The following is a 20,165-nucleotide window of genomic DNA, read 5'->3' on the forward strand; positions in this document are numbered from 1 at the left end:
TTGCTCAGTTGGTTGGGCATAGTTCCATGCACCTGAAGGTTGCCAGCTAGATTCCCAGTCAGGGCACATGGTCGGGTTGCGGGCTCAATCCCTGGTAGGGGGCATGTAGGAGGAAGCCTGTCAATGTTTCTCTCTCTCTTCCTCTCTCAATAAAAATATGTTTTTTAAAAGTATGGCAGAGTGGCAAACATTTTCTAGTAGTTTGAGCCTTTATAACTTACAAACACATGCACACCTGTCAGCTTGACTAATTTACCTCAGTCATTTGTCTAACACATTTATTACTTGTTGCTTGATGATAGTAACAAAATAATTGGCCTTTACTAAAAGTAGTCATATTAATGGCAATATGTGATTGTAAATACATCTTTTTCATTTGATTAACATTTCATAATCACTATGAGTTTTATATTATAACTAGAGGCCCGGTGCACGAATTTGTTCACGGGTAGGGTCCCTCCCAGCCGATTGGGGCCGTCTTGCCCAGTCCCAATCGGGGCTGGCCAGAGGGAGGGGCCGCAGGAGGTTGGCCAGCTGCGGGAGGTTGGTTGTGGGAGCACACTGACCATCAGGGGGCAGCCCCTGCGTTGAGTGTCTGCCCCCTGGTGGTCAGTGTGTGTCATAGCTACCGGCCGGTCATCTGGTCGTCCAGTCATAACGGTCGCTTAGGCTTTTATATATATAAACTAGAGGCCCGGTGCACGAAAATCCATGCGCTCAGAGGGGGTCCCTCAGCCTGGCCTACACCCTCTTGCAGTCTGGGACCCCTCAGGGGATGTCCACCTGCAAGCTTAGGCCTGCTCCCTGGGGGATCGGGCCTAAGCTGGCAGTCAGGCATCCCTCTGGCAGCCCAGGAGCCCTTGGGAATGTCCAACTGTGGCTTAGGCCCTCTCCCCCTGGGGAATGGGCCTAAGCCACAGTTGGACATCTTTAGTGCTGCCAAGGAGGCGGGAGAGGCTCCTGCAACCGCTGCTGCACTCACAGCCATCAGCCCGGCTTGTGGCTGAGTGGCGCTTCCCCTGTGGGAGCGCACTGACCACCTGTGGGCAGCTCCTGCATTGAGTGTCTGCCCCCTGGTGGTCAGTGCACGTCATAGTGACCGGTCATTCCAGGTCGTTCTGCCTTTAGGGTTAATTTGCATATTACCCTTTTATTATACAGTAGGTCCTTGGGTTACGTCAGCGATCCATTCCTACAGCACGATGTAACGCGATTTTCGCCGTAAGTCAGAACCCACCTACATAAGTGCCTACATCACTCACATGAAGCACATACACAGCAGTAATGAAGTGAAACAGTGAAAAAAAATTGAAAGAAAGATAACAATTCCTGACCTTTACTTGTGGTAAATAAATAATAAAAAACATAAAGCACATATGTACATACGTCGAAATGATGGAACTTTTTTTTTTATAAATAAATGGGAGATGTCAACGTAATCACAAAACAACATACATCGAGTCCGATGTAACTCAAGGACTGCCCGTATAGGATAGAGTTCTTATGGTGAATTTAGTTGAAGTGAATGTTTTCTTCCTTTCTTCTTTCTTAGTTTTTCCTTCTCATTTTTAAAATCTTTTTTTCCCCCACTTTTCTAACCTTCTTCCTTTTCCTATCTCATCCTGGGGGATAAGGTAAATGAAATGAGAGAAAATGGCAACAGATATGCATTGAGAAATAATTCTCCTCCCCTTATAAATTCTGGTTCTTTTTATAGCTGTATGTATACCTAGCACTTAACATTATTTTATAAAATTTTAAATATGATGCTGTGATTTTATATGTACTGGATGGTTTTTATCTTCTGAATTTAATGGTCAGTGTGTCTCTCTGATTAATTGTCATAGCGGATGGGAAACGTTTGGCTTCAGTTGGAATAGATGAGAGCCACACTGTTGTGTTGTGGGACTGGAAGAAAGGCGAGAAACTTTCAATAGCAAGGTAGGGAAAAGGTTATATCACATTGCAAAATACTGAAATTACTTTGGGCTTAAAATTTAAAAAATTAAAATAGTTTTGAAATCAAGGAAACGTAACCTTTTTCTATCACTGCCATCTTTTTCATCATTGAGTAAGTAATGCAATCATAGTAAAAAGACTAATGTACATGTAATATGACATTGGAAATAGCTATTATTTAAAATTTCCATTTACAGGTAGAGTGAATTCTACTGTATGATAAGCTATTACATAGCTATTGGAAAGCATGATAAAATGCTCATATTATATATTTGCATGAAAGAAGATATGTACATACACACATTTCACAAAGAGGTTATAGGTTTTTAAATCTCTTCTGTTTTCATTTTCTAAATTTTCTACAATGAGCATGTATTATTTTAATAAGAAATATTAACAATTTCTTTGAAGTAAGAAATAGTCAAGTATCAGATTATCTTTTTTTAACTTTCTATTCCTCAAAGTGAGACATTAAAGCATTAAAAAAATAATAAATGCTTTTTTTCAGAGTATATAGACAATGCCCAAATAAAAGATAGTTTAAGAGCAACTTTGTATTTCGAAAGGCTATATTAAGCTAGAGCAAAATATATTTTTTAATCATCTTTAATTCATTCATGCCACAAATAGCATTCCCTGTGCATAGTAGTATAGTAGGTATCATGCAAAAGAAGTTCAAATTTTAACTGTTCCTAACTTTTAAGATTCTGCTGATTATATGTACTAGTTAATAGTAAATTAAAATAATGATCAAGTAATTTAGGTACAAATGCATGATTACATAGCCCAACCTGAGGGTCATGTGGGCCAACCATTTAGTAATGGGGGAATCAAGATGAGGTATGGATCAGGCAGATTATCACAGGAGAGATTTAGCTTAGAATTCAAACATTTTGGTATTTATTTCAGAGGAAGTAAAGATAAGATTTTTGTCGTAAAGATGAACCCCTACGTGCCTGATAAATTGATTACAGCTGGAATTAAACACATGAAATTTTGGCGTAGAGCAGGTAAGGAAGTGCTTCTTTTTATTTCTTTGAAATTTAAGAAGTTACTACTTTTCAAAGTGATTTAGCTAAGTGTAATGTGATATTGTAGATTAGCTCCTGGAACAGAAAAGAGAGTTGAAAAACAGGTGAAATCTGAAAGAAGTCTGGAGTTCAGTTGATGGTAATATAGCAAACCTGTTGGTTTCTTAGTTTTTGATAAGTAGTCTATTGGAATGTAAGATGTTAACATTTGGGGAAACTGAATAAGTATTGTATATGAGATCACCGTGTTATCTTTGCATCTTTTATGAAAATATAATATTATTCAAAATAAAAAGTTAATTTTTTAAAAAGTGATTCAGAGTTGCCTTGATACATTTTAAACAAATATAAGATTTATTTTATCATTTATTGGCTGCATTGATGTAGTATTCATATTTGCAAAAGGATTCAACTTATGAAATTAACCAAGTGGTGTCTGAACTCCTTTTTTCTGTTAAAGACATTTTTTAAAAATTCTTTATATGCTATAAAATGACATAGAAATGGACTGTTTTATTACTTTAGTTATTTGTACCTGGAAATTAGTAACTGTGGAATTCACATTTTAAAATGAAAATGTCTCTTTTCCACATAGATTAGTATACTTAAAATTCCAGCAATTTGACATCAACGTCTCCGTACTCTTAAACCTTTCAGATAAAATAAGTAAACATAGGAAGAAGTGAAACATATATTAGGAAAGAAAAGGCTTCGTGAAGACATTTTCCAAGTTCAAGTAACTTTCAAATTGTAAACCACATAGAACACAAATCAGTTTTCAGGGATTTAATACTTCATCACAAACTCATCTGATCATAGTGTATACACATTTACAAAGTAAAAGAAGTATTTTCATATTTGTAATTTTCATTCCTATACATTTAAACAAAACTTTTAATTTGGGTGTCTTAGTTACTTGGAATTGCAATTACCAAGTACATAATGCGTATTATTTCTATTGAAAAAACACACACTATAATTATTTTTGAAATAAGAGACTTAAAGAAAGTAAATAGCCTTAAAATGAAAAGATGTACAATTAAATAACTTTTTTCCTTAAGTTTGAGAAGACATATAGTAGACCTGAAACTGAATCATAAATGGGTAAATGATAAGACTTTGGTGTGCATTTCAGCCATCTTCACTTTTGGGGTTCTGATCCACAGAGTGTACTAGCCAGGTGGGAAATGATCACTTATTAGTCTAAGTGCTGCCTAACCCTCTAAATGCATAGCTTTATGTAAATTAAGTTAAAGATTACTTAAGCCTGAGGCTAAGGGGAGATTCTTACCTCCTATTCTGGATGTGGGCTTTGAGGATTCCACGTTATGAATTATTAATCTCTCCTCTAAGGAAGTTGAACTCTCCTCCATGGCTGGTGGGGCAGGGAGCCACTGAAAGTTTTTCTAGTGCAACAGTGACATGACCTTGTTATACTGTGTGTATCAGAAAACCCAACTAATGATTGTCTAAACCAGAGGTGGTAAACTCTTTCTCTAAATGTCCAGAGAGTAAATATTTTAGACTTTCCAGGCCCAAATCAAGCATATTACATTGGTATTTATAGAACAAGAGAGAGAACTCCTGCCCTGCCTTATCAGTTTGCACCCAGAGGCCATTAACTGGAGACATTGTCTCCAAGATCAGCCTGCTATGGTGAAGGGGACTGGCAGGTTGGGGTGGGGACCATGTCAACCTCCCTCTGCCTCAGTGACACATAGATGCTCCCGGAGAGGCCTGCCTTCTCAACGTGGGCAGCTGGCCAGAGGCACGGCAGCTCCTAGACTGTGATGCCACTGTCAGGTGCCCAGCAGTTGCCATTAGCAAAGTCCTGTAGATGGTGACCAGCTCAAGCCCTGGGCAGCTGCTATCTGGCAGCCAAAAGTCAGCAGAGAAGGGAACAGGCGTGGCCTCTGCAGCTCTCGGTGCAAAGCTGCTCCAGTGGGAACCCTACAAAAGCAGGTGGTGGCAGGGTGTGGCCTGGAGCCCAGAGTTCGCCACCCTGCTCTAGATGCATGGCCTGTGCTCTAGTGAAGGCCAGCCCTCCCATGTGCACCAGATTCCTTCTCTCACTTACTCCAGGACGTCACGCCAAGCTCTTCCCTTTCTCTCCCACATCAGGAGTTTTCCCTCTGCTGTCTTTCAGCATTTAAGGTGCTGTTACTTCTCCCTCTTATATAAGTAACTCAACAAAAACCCTCTTCCCACTCTACCCTCCAGTTATTATCAATTTCTCTTCTTATCTATGTACTGAAACGCCTCCGAACAGTTGTTTACCCTTTCAACTGGAGATTTATGTCCGAGGTTGTGATGTGGGTTTGATCCTCAGTCGAGGCGCATATGGGAGGCAACTGATGGCTATTTCTCTCACATGGATGTTTCTCTCTTTCTTTTCCTCTCTCCCCACCCATCCTTCCCTTCCTCTCTCTCAAAATCAATAAACATATCCTCGGGTGAGGGCTGGAAAAACAAGGCTATGGCTGGAAGGCAGCCCTAAGTATGTCTGCCTCAGACAGGCAAGGTGTTGCTCAAGCCACTCACTGAGAAAACGTATTTTTCTTTTTAACTCTTCTTTTTGTTACATGTCTTTCTATGTGAACAACAACAGAAGAAATTTTACTGTCTTATGTTACATATTTGAAAGTGGTACTTTCATAATATTTTCTGTGACCCAGGGGGAGGATTGGTTGGAAGAAAAGGCTACATAGGCACACTGGGGAAAAATGAAACAATGATGTGTGCGGTGTATGGATGGACGGAGGAGATGGCTTTTACTGGAACGTCCACAGGAGATGTGTGTATCTGGAGAGACATCTTTCTCGTAAAAACAGTTAAAGCACATGATGGGCCAGTGTTCAGTATGCATGCACTGGAAAAAGTAAGTCATCTAAAGGTACTTTAAGTTCAACAGAATTTGACCCTGCAGTGTAGAGCATTTTAACAAGTAAAGGGACAGTGGCATTCACCTTAGTTGAGCCACTCAGAAATAATCTGTGAGCTAGTCTTCCTGGCCTTGTGTTATTCCTCTTTCAAATGCCTGAACCCAGAGTGAAATAGGTCTGCTGATTTAAAAAAAAGTCTAACTTAATGTGTATTAATCACTTACTATGGGTCAAAAATTGCTTAAGTGTGTTATAGATTATCACCATGCCCTATAAGGTAGCTCCTGATATTAACCTTTCTTTTTGAAGGATAGGATTGTGAAGCCTCCAGGAGAATAGATGTGACCTGCTGAAAGTAGTAGAGCTACCTTACGGTTCCAGCTTACAAACTGTGCCTTTAAAGGCCTGTCCTAAAAGTTGAATGTGTAGTGCCACTGTAAATATTTTTGCAGGCTCCATATTGATGTTTAAAAACATGCAATGGATTCTTATACTAATTTCCACTCATTACAAGCAGTAACTGTTGCCTATAAATGTGCTTTCCTCTAGAATTTTTCATACGAAGAGGCTTATTGTTTTGAAATACTTGGATTTTTATTAACTGAAACCTTTACTTCATAGGGATTTGTGACTGGAGGAAAAGATGGTGTCGTCGCTCTTTGGGATGACTCCTTTGAGAGATGTCTCAAGACGTATGCGATAAAAAGAGCTGCTTTGGCCCCGGGATCTAAAGGTGATTTGGGATTTAATTTACTTTGTGGGAAGAAGAGTAATGGCTCATTAACACCTGTGGTCACTGAGGTAGAGCACATGCAATAAATTTTTCCTTCGTTACTAGACAGGCATCAGAGCTAAATGGGAGAAGCCACTTAACTGAATGCTGGAATCACTGCTATCCTTTCAAACTGTTTTTTGTGATATACAGGGTAACACGTTAACCAAAAACAAGATTCTTAGTGTTAGTTTTTAACATTTTTAATTTTCCAAAGAAAACTGCCACGTGAACATCACATTTACCACCAATCAGGAGTTTGTTTTGTTTCCCCTCCGTGTTTTATTGGCCCTGCCTGTCCAGCCTTGCAGGCCCTCCTTTGCTTTACCCTTCCTCTCAGCACGTTAAGCCACTGTGTCTCACTCTCTGACCTCCAGGCCTTTCTACTGGTATATGCTAGTGCAGTAGTCCCCCCTTAGCCATCGTTTTACAGTTGCAGTTACCTGTGGTGAACATTGGTCTCAAAATATGAAATGGGAAATTTCAGAAATGAACAGTTCATGCGTTTTCGATTGGTGCTGTTCTGAGTGGTGTGAAGACATCTCGTGCTCCTCTCTGCAGTCCTGCCTGGGATGTGGATCTTCTCTGCCCAGTGCAGCCATGCTGTATTTGCTCTCCACCCTTGAGTCACTTAACCGCCTCGGCTATTAGACCCACTGTTGTGGTATCAGTTTTTGTGCTCAAGGAACCTTTATTTTACTTAATAATGGCCCCAAAGCACAAAAGTAGTAATGGGGCAACTCAGGCATGCCAGAAAGAAGCCAGAAAGTGCTTCCTTTAAGTAAAAAGGCAAAAATTACTAACTAATAAGGCATTTTATCATCTCACATCATCACAAGAAGAAGGGTGAGTACAGTACAATATGATATTTTGAGAGAGAGAGACCACATTCACATAACTCTCATTATAGTGTATTGTTATAATTGTTCTATTTTATTATTAGCTATTGTTGCTCATATCTTACTATGCCTAACTTACAAATTAAACTTTATCATAAGTATGTCTGTATAGGAAAAAACATAGGGTTTGCTACTATCCACAGTTTCAGACATCCACTGGGGGTCTTGGAACATATCCCCTATGGAGGGGGGAGCTACTGTACTTTGGCCATGACTTTGCCTTTCTTCTCCCTTTTCCTCCCTCCAGTTACATGGCCGAATATTCATTTTTCAAATCTCAAACATTATTTCTTCTAGGATGATACCTTTCCCTCCCATTCTCCTTCCAGAAAAGGGTTGATTCCCTTACTGTATGCTCCTTTTTCAATATGCTTCTCATATAGACAGGGTCTGCTTTTCTCATTATATGCCCTGTGAGGGCAGGAGCTGGCTCTATCATGTTTACCAATGTATTTCTGAAGCCTGCCTTAGATACAGTAGACACAAATGAATTAATCTGAAATTGAGTTGAATTAAAATTACTAACCAGAATATTATACATGCTCTTAGAGGGTCAGAAGGTGGATACGCAGGTACAGATATAAAGAGAAAAGAAACAGTTATCAGAATGATAGTAGGGGATCTGGGATTATATAGAATCATACATTTGTAGTATATAGGTGGTACTTGCATTTGAGATTAGTAAATTGAATGGGGGAAATGCAGTGCATTTATTAGAATACTTAAAATATAAGAGAAAGCAACCTTGTAATGTGATTTTCATTGTCAGAATAGCATCCTTGGCAATATATATATCCTTGTATTATTCTAATTGATACCTAGAGGAACATCTGCATTTAACATTTCAGGTCTTCTCTTGGAAGATAACCCATCTATACGTGCCATATCGTTGGGACATGGTCATATTTTAGTTGGCACAAAGAATGGTGAAATACTAGAAGTGGATAAAAGTGGCCCAATAACACTTCTGGTTCAGGTAATTTCAAATGTTAATATGCTTTTTATCCCTTAATATGCAGTTGATACAATACCCAAGAGCTAAAGTTGATAGTGGTGAAAATGATGTTAAATTAATTAGAGAAATATTTGTTAATGTTACTATATATCAAAAAATTTACATTTAATTATAGCTAAATGCATAGCTTCAGTAAATAAATGTGCATGATATCATGGGGATAATAGCCAATATTTTAAGTAATTTGTTACTGTAAAACAAACCAATGGAAAGAAAAAACGGTTTAGTTAATTTAACCCAGTGCATTTATTTCATATTTAATTTTATTTCTTTGAGGTATATTTGTTGAACCTATGGCCATTGTTTTTCTGTGAAACTTCAGTTCATTCTTTCTCAAGTTTCTAACTTAGAAAACTTAAAAATGAATGTATGCTAAAAATTTACTGCTGAAAACATCAGTGAAAATGAAGGGTGGGGCTAAAGTAGGTTTACTGTAGTTTGTATGGAAAATTATATAATAAATAATAATACCAGAATAAACTTTTGTGTATTCTCAACTATAAGCCTACTTTTGCCCCACCCTGTATGTCAATAATAAAACAACAACAAAAAAACCTAGAAATATATGCTGGGTGGTTTGGCTCAGTGGTTGAGCAACAACCCAGGCACCAGAGGTTGAGTTCAATTCTCCATCAGAGCACATGCCCAGGTTGTGGGCTCCATCCCCAGTAGGGGGCGTGCAGGAGGCAGCCGATTGATTATTTTCTCTCATCATTGATGTATCTATTTCTTTCCCTTCTTCTCTCTGAAATTAATAAAAGCGTTTTTTAAATCCAGAAATAAAAAAATGTATGTGGTAGAAATGTAAAATGAAACAGCAGGGAACGCTGTACTAATTTTTCACATGTACATTTTCAGTATGTATTACGTTTTCTCTGAAAAGTAGGGAGGGAAATAAATTGACAGCGTAAAATACACTAAGTGAGGTAGGCTCTACCCCAGCGATTTTCAACCTTTTTCATCTCATGGCACACATAAAGTAATTACTAAAATTCTGTGGCACAACAAGAAATATATTTTTTGCCAATCTGACAAAAAAAAGTATAATTTTGTTTCATTCACACAGGATAACTATTGTTGTGTTGGCTGTTGTCGTTTTTTTTTTTGTTTTGTTTTGGTTTTTTTTTTGACAATCCAAGGGAAAAGAGGTCAGTGTCACTTACTAAATAGTCAGGTATTGCATGTTCTCAAAATCCTTGCTGCGCACCGATTGAAAATCGCTTACTTACCCTAATGAAAAATTGCACTCATGCAACTCTATATGGTAACACCAATTTTGGGTTTGCCTTTTACCCTTAAAAATAATTATGTTCTTTCTTAATACAGACTTTTTTTTTCTCTAACCCTCGCTTCACTCCTGTTAAGATACCAAAGAGGAAACATAGATGAGAATATTGCACATACTTCATTGTTAATATACTATCCTGGTGTACCAAGGAGAATTTATAAGCAAATAACATTTTATATTAAATTAACTGTCAAACTTTCATGTCTTATACTTTAATTTTAGTCACATAATATTCCATTGAAGTAAAGAGATGATGGCATCATGGTGTTCAACATGTTTATGATTTCTTGGAAAATAATAACATAAATATACTTTCACAGATGAATCCATAGATGGAACTACTAAAACACACAACCCACACATAATTTCATAATTATAAAATGACACTCTAATATTTTTATACTTATTATAGAGTTTAAGTTTTCAAATATACTCTTATGCATTAGGAACAAGATAAGGATACCAGTTCTCGCCATTATTGTTCAACTCTATGTTGGGTTTTAGCCAGTTTAGTAAAACAAAACAAAATAAAAAAAGGTATGTTAGAAACAGCAGTGTCAATATTTGCAGATATTATAACCCTATACATTGACTATTCAAGAGAATAAACTGAAAATTTAGTAGAACTTATTAAGAACTTATGTGCAAAATCAGCACATAAAAATCAATGTAGTAGTTCTATGTATTAGCAATAACCAGTTAGAAAATAACACAAAAAGGGTACTCATAAATAAAACTATACAAATAATTAGGAATAAATACCGGTAAAAATATGCAAGGCCTGTATTAAGAAAAGTATACAATTTTACTAAAGACATAAAAGAACTGAATAAATTATAAATTCAAAATGATCATAATCTAAATCCTAATGAAATTTTTTACAAATTCTGAGACTTTAAAAGATATTTAAAATCCAGAAATAAAAAAAAAGATATTTTAAAGTGGCCAAGAAATTTTGGAGAAACTCTTCATGCTAGAAATAAATATAATATAAAACTGTAGTAATTAAAAGTGTAGCAATGTATGTACAGAACAGGAGTATTCATATGTATATACCAAAAAGCATGTATAGCAATATTAGCAGCAGCAGGATCCTGTGGATCAGTGTGGGAAGTATGCCTGTTAACAAGATCAAGTCCTGTCATCCACGAACATGGGATCGATCTCTCCATTTACTTAGATCTTTAACTTTTTTCAACAGTGCTTTATAATTTTCAGTGTACAAGTCCCATAATTATCTTATTAAAGTGACTTATTTATTAGTTCTAGTAGTTTTTTAGTGGATTTTTTAGGATTTTCTGTACACAAGATTGTGTCATCTGCAAATAGAGATAGTTTTACTTCCCCCTTTTTAATTTGGATGCCTATTTCTTTTTCTTGCCCAATCAGTTGACTGGACTCTCTGCACAATGTTGAATAGAAGTCATGAGAGCAGACATCCTTGTCGTGTTCCTAATTTTAGGGAGGAAATCTAACACCATTAACTCCAGTGTTAACTGTGGATTTTTCGTAGATGCCCCTTGTCAGGTTGAGGAATTATTCTTTTCTTCCAAGTTTGTCTCATGTTTTCCTCCAAAGTATTTGTCAAATGCTTTTTCTCTATCAGTTGAAATTATCATGTGGTTTTGGTTTATTGTTTTATTGATAATGATGTATTGCATTAATTAGTTTTCAGATTTTAAACCAACGTTGCATTCCTGGTATGAATTCCATTTGGTTGTGGTGTATAATTCTATAATGAAATTAGTTTGCCAGTATTTTATACGGTATATTGGCCTGTAGTTTTCTTGTAGTGTCTCTCTGGTGTTGGTATTCGGGTAATATCGGCTTCATACAATGATTGGGGGAGTGTTCTTTCCTCTGGTGGCCTCTTTCCCTGACCACCACCAGCCATTAAACCTCTGTTGTTTTCCACATTTCCCTGGAACATAAATTGACCCACAGTCTAAACCAATTAAATTCAGGCTTCTTAAAAGGAACAGTTCCCTAGGTTAGCATGGGATTTTGTTTGTTAATTTTTTTACTTTTTAAGCAGTCTCCTCCCAGCTATCCCTGAGTTTTCCCTGCTTCTCTTGGACAAGCTAGCTGACTTTCGATTTAGTCTGTATGTCCCTGGAGTCTGCCAATTACATTTCATCACCACCTGCTGCCTCCATCGTTTTTTGAGACCACCTCTAGGCCAGAACTTTACACATTGGCACTAAATGAAATCAGTTCCTTTGAGAAGAGATTAGAAGCTCTTTTATGGCTTTCTTCTCACCCCAGTCAAAAGCTCCATCCAAGGCTCTGGAGTTGAGGGTGAGGACAATGGAGTGCTCTTTCCTTTAGATTCTGAGTGCTTGGTGTGTGTGTGGCTGGGCGGGGGGGGGCTAGGGAGGGAGCAGTAGCTTCAGGCCTTACTGGGTTGACACTGAGATCTCAGATTGCTCAGGGGCACTGTAGCCTGGGTCGGGCAACATTTCAGAATGTGGGTGGGCCGAAGAGGGGAGATCCCACCTCTCAGCAGCACCTGCCAAGACGTTAGCATCAGTAGCAGGTACTGGGGGCAGGATGAGAAATGCTGACACCTGCCCCTTCTGGGAAGATACCCCCTAACTGATAACTGGTGACTAGGAGGGGGAGTGTTCTTGGTTTCATCCGTCTGTTGTGGAGTTTCCACAACAATGAGTTAGGAAGAGGGAGAAGAGGAGTGGGTCTCAGTTCAAATATTGCAGATACTCACTGTTCATTTAGATTGTCTGAGTAAATGTTTCTTCACTTGTTGCTTTTCCTTGGAACCATTTCCAGAGACTTGCAATGTGTGCTGTATTTTTATTATTATTTTCACCACATTTACTGGTGAGGAGGTTGTGGAACTCCTTATCTGTAATGCAGGCTGTTCCCCCTACGTGGCATTTATTACCATTCGAGGGCAGCCAATTTCTACTTTCTTCATCCAGTGAATGTTTTAGGATTTTAAGCTACTTTTCATAGTAGCTTGATTGTATTGTAATTGTGGAGATAAAGTTGTTACAAAGGTGTTTTATAGTGTATTCCGAAGATAAAGAGAAAAGTTTTAGTAGACTTACTCATTATTCATTATTCTATCATTATCATGTATTATCAAAAGTTGTCTTTAGTTGTTTTCTAAATCCACATAGCTTTAGGTTAAATTTATCTTAACTGTGTTTTCTATATAGGGACACATGGAAGGAGAAGTGTGGGGTTTGGCCACACATCCTTATCTGCCCATCTGTGCTACTGTAAGTGATGACAAAACCTTGAGAATTTGGGATCTCTCTCCTAGTCACTGTATGCTGGCTGTCCGGAAACTGAAAAAGGGTAAGAGGCTCTCAGACTTGAACATAGAGTAAGTTATCACAATTTTTATAGCCCTCACAAACGTAAGAAAGCAATGGTCAGTATATTATAAAAGACTAAATATCCATTCTCTGTCCACTTGCTCATGATGCTATATAAACAAAATTAATTATCTTATAAAGTCTTTGCTTTATGGGACCTCCTGTGCTCATGCCTATCCCATGCCAGTTTTCAGCTGGTTCATGTTGGAAGAAAAAATATAGGAAGAAACCGAAGCTAAGCTTTCTACCCTTTATGACTGCGGAGTATGTGTAATTCAAAATTAAAAACTAAGAAAGAAGGCCTTAACTTCAAAAGGAGTAGCAGAGGGGGGAAATGGGACATATTTGTAATACGACCAACAATAAAAAATATATTTTAAAAAAGTAGCAGAGTTGATGGCAGAATATTTTAGGGTGAAACAGAACTGAGCACATTTGTAGGAGGCAAATGAGACTGGCCTATCCGGGTAGAGAGACAGAGGGTTCAGTTGCTGGAGCAAGGCTGTTTCTATCAGCTGAGGGCCAATGGGGACATACAGAGCCCTTATGGCATGAGGATAATAGTAGGCGGAACGCTGGTTGAAAAAGTTGGAAATTGTGAGGAATGTGATAGAATCAGTAGATGAAGGGCAGCATCTGTCTAGCTGCACTAAGGGCCTGCTGAAGTTATGTAACTAGTAACATGAATTTGTAATTCAGTCATTGAATTTACTCTTACTTCCTTCTATTTTCTTAAAAGTTACAGAGTCTGTCCTCTTCTTCTAGGGTTACTGTTAAATATTTAACATGTATCCTTAACAAAACTGAAGTTAATCACAATCTCCAGAACGCTTGAACTCCGGCCACTGTACTTCCTTTTTTTAAAGTTATTGATGTCCAGCCTTTTCATTCTCTGGTGGTTTGTTTGTTTGTTGGCAAGAATTAGAATTACCAAATATTTCAGTGGTTCTGTACTTGAATTATAAGTGTGAAAAGTTAAAACGGATTCCAAAACCACAGTCACACTTCTGTGTACACAGAAAAACCGTGCTACCAAATATTCTTTTCTTCACAGGACCCTAGGCAGTCCTGATGAGTCAAATTTGGAACATACTTGGTTTTAACACCCATCATATTTTCTTTTTCTTTTTTTAAATGAAGTATAATTGACATATAACATTATGTTAGTTTTGGATATACAGTGATTGGATATTTGTATATAATGTAAAATTATCACAGTAAATCTAGTTAATATATACATCACCATACAGAGTTACAAAATTTTTTTTATTGTGCTGGGAATGTTTAAGGTCTGTTCTCTCAGTAATTTTCAAATATGGGATACAGTGTTAACGGTAGTCACCATGCTGTACATTACACCCCATGTCTTATTTTATAACTGGAAGTTTGTACCTTTTGACTTCCTTCACCCATTTTGCCCGCCCCCAATTTCTCTGTATCTATGAGCTTTGGGTTTGTTTGATTTCACATATAAGGGAGATCATATGGTATTTGGATTTCTCTGTCTCACTTACTTTAGTATTAGTAGCACAATGCCTTCAAGGTTCATCCATGTTGTTGTAAATGGCAAGATTTCACTCTTTTTTTATGGCTATTTAAATAATAGTTCATTGTGTGTGTGTTTGTGTGTGTGTGTGCGCGTGCGTGCGTGTGTGTGTGTGTGTGTGTGTGTGTGTGTGCATGTGTGCGTGCATGTGAGTGAGAAATACATTTTCTTTATCCATTCACCCATCAGTGGACCCTTTGGTGGTTTTCATATCTTGACTATTGTAAATAATGCTGCAGTGAATAGAGGAGTATATATATTTTTGAGTTAGTGTTTTTGCTTTTTTCAGATAAATACTCAGGAGTGGAATTGCTGGATTATATGGTAGTTTTACTTTTTATTTTTTTAGGATTTCTGGGTTTTTTAATCCACTTCAATTAGATATTATTGTTTTATGCAGTTTACTTAGGTTATCTATGCTTATACATTTCTTTGTTCATTTTTTCTTCTTATATCTCAGACTTTTTTCTTGATCATTTTCTTTCTTCCTAAAATACAGTCTTAGAGTTCTTTAATAAAGATTTTTTGGAGCCCTGACTGGTTTGGCTCAGTGGATAGAGCATCGGCCTGCGGACTGAAGGGTCCCGGGTTCGATTCCGGTCAAGGGCATGTACCTGGGTTGCGGGCACATCCCCAGTAGGGGGCGTGCAGGAGGCAGCTGATCAATGTTTCTCTCTCATCGATGTTTCTAACTTTCTATCCCTCTCTCTTCCTCTGTGTAAAAAATCAATAAAATATATTTAAAAAAAAAAAAAGATTTGTTGGAAATTCCTTCAGCTTCCTTTGTCCAAATTAGTGGCATAGTAAGAACAGACTGGTGGGAGTGGTCTATTCTGGCAGCTGAAGTATTTTATCACACATCACAATTCTTAAAAAGCAAACTCTTTTTATTCAGTTTTATTATTGTTGTTTTAAATTCTCAGTAGGCAGTGCATTGCCACTCAGGGTGGACTATTGCCACCGCCCTGCCCTTAGTTACACTATAGTCTGAACATGTTTTGATTTTTCACTTTCATTCTTAAATGTTTATTTAACCACTTCTGGAGTTCTTAGTTGAGAGTTATTATTCCTTGGTTTCTACTGTCTCTTTTACTTTGTTCTATAGTGCTGTAATTTAATAAAATCATGCATATATGTATTTTATTTTAGTATATTCTGTTTAGGATTTGGCGTGCTTCCTAACTCTGTGGATTTGTCTTGTATAAGTCCTGAAGAATTGTCTGCCAGAAGTACTGGCTCCTTTTAGGACTGGATCTTTATATTAGACTAGAGGCCCAGTGCACGAAATTCGTGCACTGGTAGTGTCCCTAGCGGCTGCCAGCTGCCAGCCGGGTACTCCCTCCCTTCCCCCGGCCAGCCCCTCCCCCTGGTCAAACTTCCGGATGAACTCCCGATCGAGGGGACAATTTGCATACTATGCTTTTATTATATAGGATTGCAGAAGAGAGTCATGATTCTGTATTTTTGTTTTTACATATTCTTCTATAACCATGTTTTAAAAATGTTTGTCATCATTGATTCAAGAGGAAATCAGGTGGATTTTTATAACTGCAAAGGGATATGTATGGTTTTATACTGGTTGAGTTAATTCTAACAAAATTACTGAAGTTATTCTGGTTTAAATATTATAAAACACGGTTATTGCTTTTAAACATTCAGTAAACAAATGCATTTTTCTTTTATAAATGAATATATAGGATTTATGGTCCCGAGGCTTAACATTTTATTTAAAAAGTCATTATAGTTAATGTAGACTATCTTATGAGAATTTTGCCAAACAAATAATTCAATTTTATAGTAACTAGTTATAGAATAACCAGAAGTATGAATATGCAGCATGAATAATGTCCATATTCTTGATGTCTGTAAATACTTTCTAAATATTTGCCAGCCTTTTACATGTATATGAATAATGGTGTATTGGAAAGTTCCTGTTAGAAATTTTTATCCCCTGGCTTCAGCTGTTAATTATAATCAAACCTGAATTTTTTTTTTTTTGACCTGATCAATCTATTTATTTGCTTTTTTTTTTTTTTACGAGAAAAAGTAATCTAGGTTCTTTATTTTTTTTATTTTTTTTTTAATATTTATTCAGATTATTACAATTGTTTCTCCTTTTTTTCCCCATAGCTCCCCTCAAACCTGAATTTTTAATAGACTTTTTATTTTTTACTTCTACACTATTATTTTATGTCTTAGCTAATTTTATATTTTCTTTCTGTCTCTCTGTGTAGTGTTCTGGAAATTTTCTTAAGGTCTTTACTAGTATTCTAGCTCTGAAAAACTTTTTTATAGCACCTTCTGTTTGACCTACCCATTCTGTATTTAATTCTGATAATTCTTATTTTTAGGATTTCTGTGTGTTTTCATATTTGCCTTAGATTTTTTATATTATTTCTTACTTATGTTTTATATTTCTTCTTTATGCCTTTAATCTTATCTAATCAGATAAAAAACCTAAAATGTAGTTATTTGTCCAGCCAGTGTTGTTCAGTGTCAACCCATGAACCTGGAGGTCAGGACACATGCCCAGGTTTCGGGCTCAATCCCCACTAGGTGGCGTGCAGGAGGCAGCCTATCGATGATTCTCTCTCCCACTCCTTTCCTCTCTCTGAAATCAATAAAAACATATATTAAAAAATCTAATTATTTGACAGCCTTGCAGATCTGACCACGCTGTGTTTTCCTTTCTGCTGTTTTGAGGCTGTTTTCCTGCTGACGCCATCCTGGCAGTCCGTTTTCTTGTGTGCTTGAAAATTTGGATTTTAAGTTCATGCTTGTTTGGCTTTCTTTACCTGTGGGAATCCTCTGAGGTCTGAATTGAAGATTTTGCATTTTCTTCTGCCACATGCCTGTGGTGCTACCATCCAGAACTACTAACAATTAATTTCTTTGATTGGGATTGCTTAGATCAGTGGTCAGCAAACTCTCGTGAGCCGCGGTTGACTAATGAGTTTGCCAACCACTGGCTTAGATCATGTGAATATTATAGCTTCAAATCTACAATCTACACAAGACACCCCTGTTTGTGAATGCTCAAGTATGATTTTTCAACTCCTCTAGCACCCAGGCCAGGGTAGACACATCTATGTCTTTCTTTTCTGCCAGGCACATTTTTTTAAGTCTATTCTTCCCTTGAGATGGGATTGTATTTCTGGAGCAAAATGAAAATACAGATATTTGGAGGATATTTTTTGACACAAAATAATTTATGTAATTAAATATTTGTATTTTATTTCTTTTTTTTTAAATATATTTTATTGATATTTTACAGAGAGGAAGGGAGAGAGATAGAGAGCTAGAAACATCGATGAGAGAGAAACATCGATCAGCTGCCTCCTGCACACCCCCCACTGGGGATGTGCCCGCAACCACAGTACATGCCCTTGACCGGAATCGAACCTGGGACCCTTGAGTCCGCAGGCCGACGCTCTATCCACTGAGCCAAACTGGTTTCGGCTGTATTTTATTTCTTAAGGCATTTACAAATCAAAAGAAAAGTTGTGAAAGTAAAAATCGGTGAAACTAAATAGTGTATTTAAATACAAAATTTGTAAACATAAGTAATCAAGTTAACCCAGTTCTAAATTTCCTCTTTCATCTTCATATAACATGATCTCTTGTGTGACAGCTTTGAGAACATTCTTTGAATAACTTTTTTTTTTCATAGAGACTACAGGTATGTAGTCCTTTTGTTGATAGCAAGCTATGTTTGTTTCAAAGAAAGCATTTCCAATCCTCTTTGTCTTTAGATATGTGATTTATGGAAGGAAGCTCTAATTCATTATTACTATGTCTAATGTGAGTTGAATTGTGTTCCCCAAAAGATATGTGGAGTCCCAACCCCCAGTGCCTGTGAATGTGACCTTATTTGGAAATAGAGTCTTTGCAGATGTAGTCAGGGTAAGAGGAGGTGAAACTGGATTAGCATGGGCTCTAAATCCAGTGACTGTGTCCTTGTAAGAGGGCTACATGAGGACATAGGGACACAGACACACAAGGAGAATGCGATGCACTGTCAGGCAGAAATTGAGGTGTAAGGCATCTACTAGTATAAGCCAAAGGGCACCAATGATTGTCGGCAACCTCCAGAATCTAGGAAGAGGCAAGAAAGGATCTTTCCTAGAGCTTTCAGAGGGGGTGTGGTGGCCCTGCCAACACCTTGACCTGGGGTGTTCTAGCCTCCAGAACTGTGAGAGAATAGACTTGTGTTGTTTTAAGCCACCCAGTTTGTGGTAGTTTTGTATGGCAACCCTAGGAAACCAATGTTCCACTTTACAAAGTCATTGGACTAGAGTAAGCATTATTCTCAGCCGAAACTTTGCGTAGTTGACTTTTCTCTATAAAACTTGAGAGAAGTAAGAAACTACCAGGTACACCGGTTAATAATGCGGATTTTTTTCAATAGATGGAGTTGCACATATGTTGATATATATATGATTTGATATGCTATTTTGTTGTATAGACAGCAAGCTTCAAAACTTCATATGTCAAATTTTCTGACAGTGTTAACATCATAGATACTTTTACGCTTAAAAATGTCAAATTTCGTGCCAAAAAAAGAGCATGGAGTTTTAACTCATGGATTTATTTTGAAGAAAAGTGCTGCTGAAAGTTATTGTATACTTAGGGAAGCTTATGATGAACATGCTCCATCTCAAGATACTTGTGAACTCTGGTTTCAACGCTTTAACAGTGATGATTTTGATGTGAAAGACAAAGAACGTCCAGATCAACCGAAAAAAGTTTGAAGACCAACAATTACAAGCATTATTGGATAAAGATGGGTGTCAAACTCAAAAACAACTTGCAGAAAGATTAAATGTTGCTCATTAAAAAATTTCCGATCATTTACAAGCAATGGGAAAGATTTTAAAGGAAGGAAAATGGGTGCCATATCAACTGAACGAAAGACAAATGGAAAAACGAAAAGTCATCAGTAAAATGTTGCTTCAACGGCACGAAAGAAAGTCTTTTTTTGCATCGAATTGTGACTGACAATGAAAAGTGGATTTATTTTGAGAATCCCAAACGCACAAAATCATGGGTTGATCCAGGTTAACCATCAACATCGACTGCAAGGCCAAATCGCTTCAGAAAGAATACAATGCTCTGCATTTGGTGGGATGTGGAAGGTGTGGTGTATTATGAGCTTCTAAAACCAGGTGAAACCATTAATACTGATTGCTACCTACAACAAATAATCAATTTGAACCACACTTTGATCATAAAGTGACCAAGAATGGGCCAGAAGACACAGCAAAGTAATTTTGCTTCATGATAACGCACCATCACACACTTCAGAACCAGTTAAAGACACGTTAAAAGATCTTGCCTTGGAAGTATTAATCCACCCGCCATATTCACCAGACCTTGCTCCTTCAGATTACCACTTGTTCCAATGGATGGCACACGCACTTTCTGAGCAGCAC

At 37.4% G+C, this 20,165-nt stretch overlaps 1 protein-coding gene across 11 annotated transcripts in view; it reads left to right on the forward strand.

Moving 5' to 3' along the window:
- EML5 (EMAP like 5) overlaps positions 1-20,165 on the forward strand; it is a 122,951-nt gene that overhangs the window by 38,190 nt on the left and 64,596 nt on the right. For all 11 annotated transcript variants that reach the window (XR_013961430.1, XR_013961431.1, XR_013961432.1 and 8 more), the window contains 6 exons: positions 1,848-1,941; positions 2,869-2,969; positions 5,666-5,868; positions 6,494-6,605; positions 8,392-8,519; positions 13,026-13,167. Coding sequence is in view for 8 of the 11 variants with exons in the window: in XM_080684417.1 (XP_080540543.1) it covers positions 1,848-1,941; positions 2,869-2,969; positions 5,666-5,868; positions 6,494-6,605; positions 8,392-8,519; positions 13,026-13,167 (780 nt within the window). In the remaining 3 variants the exon portion in view is untranslated. The remainder of the gene's footprint in view (positions 1-1,847; positions 1,942-2,868; positions 2,970-5,665; positions 5,869-6,493; positions 6,606-8,391; positions 8,520-13,025; positions 13,168-20,165) is intronic.

The sequence above is a fragment of the Plecotus auritus genome (assembly GCF_963455305.1).
Source record: "Plecotus auritus genome assembly, chromosome: 1".
NCBI lineage: Eukaryota > Metazoa > Chordata > Mammalia > Chiroptera > Vespertilionidae > Plecotus > Plecotus auritus.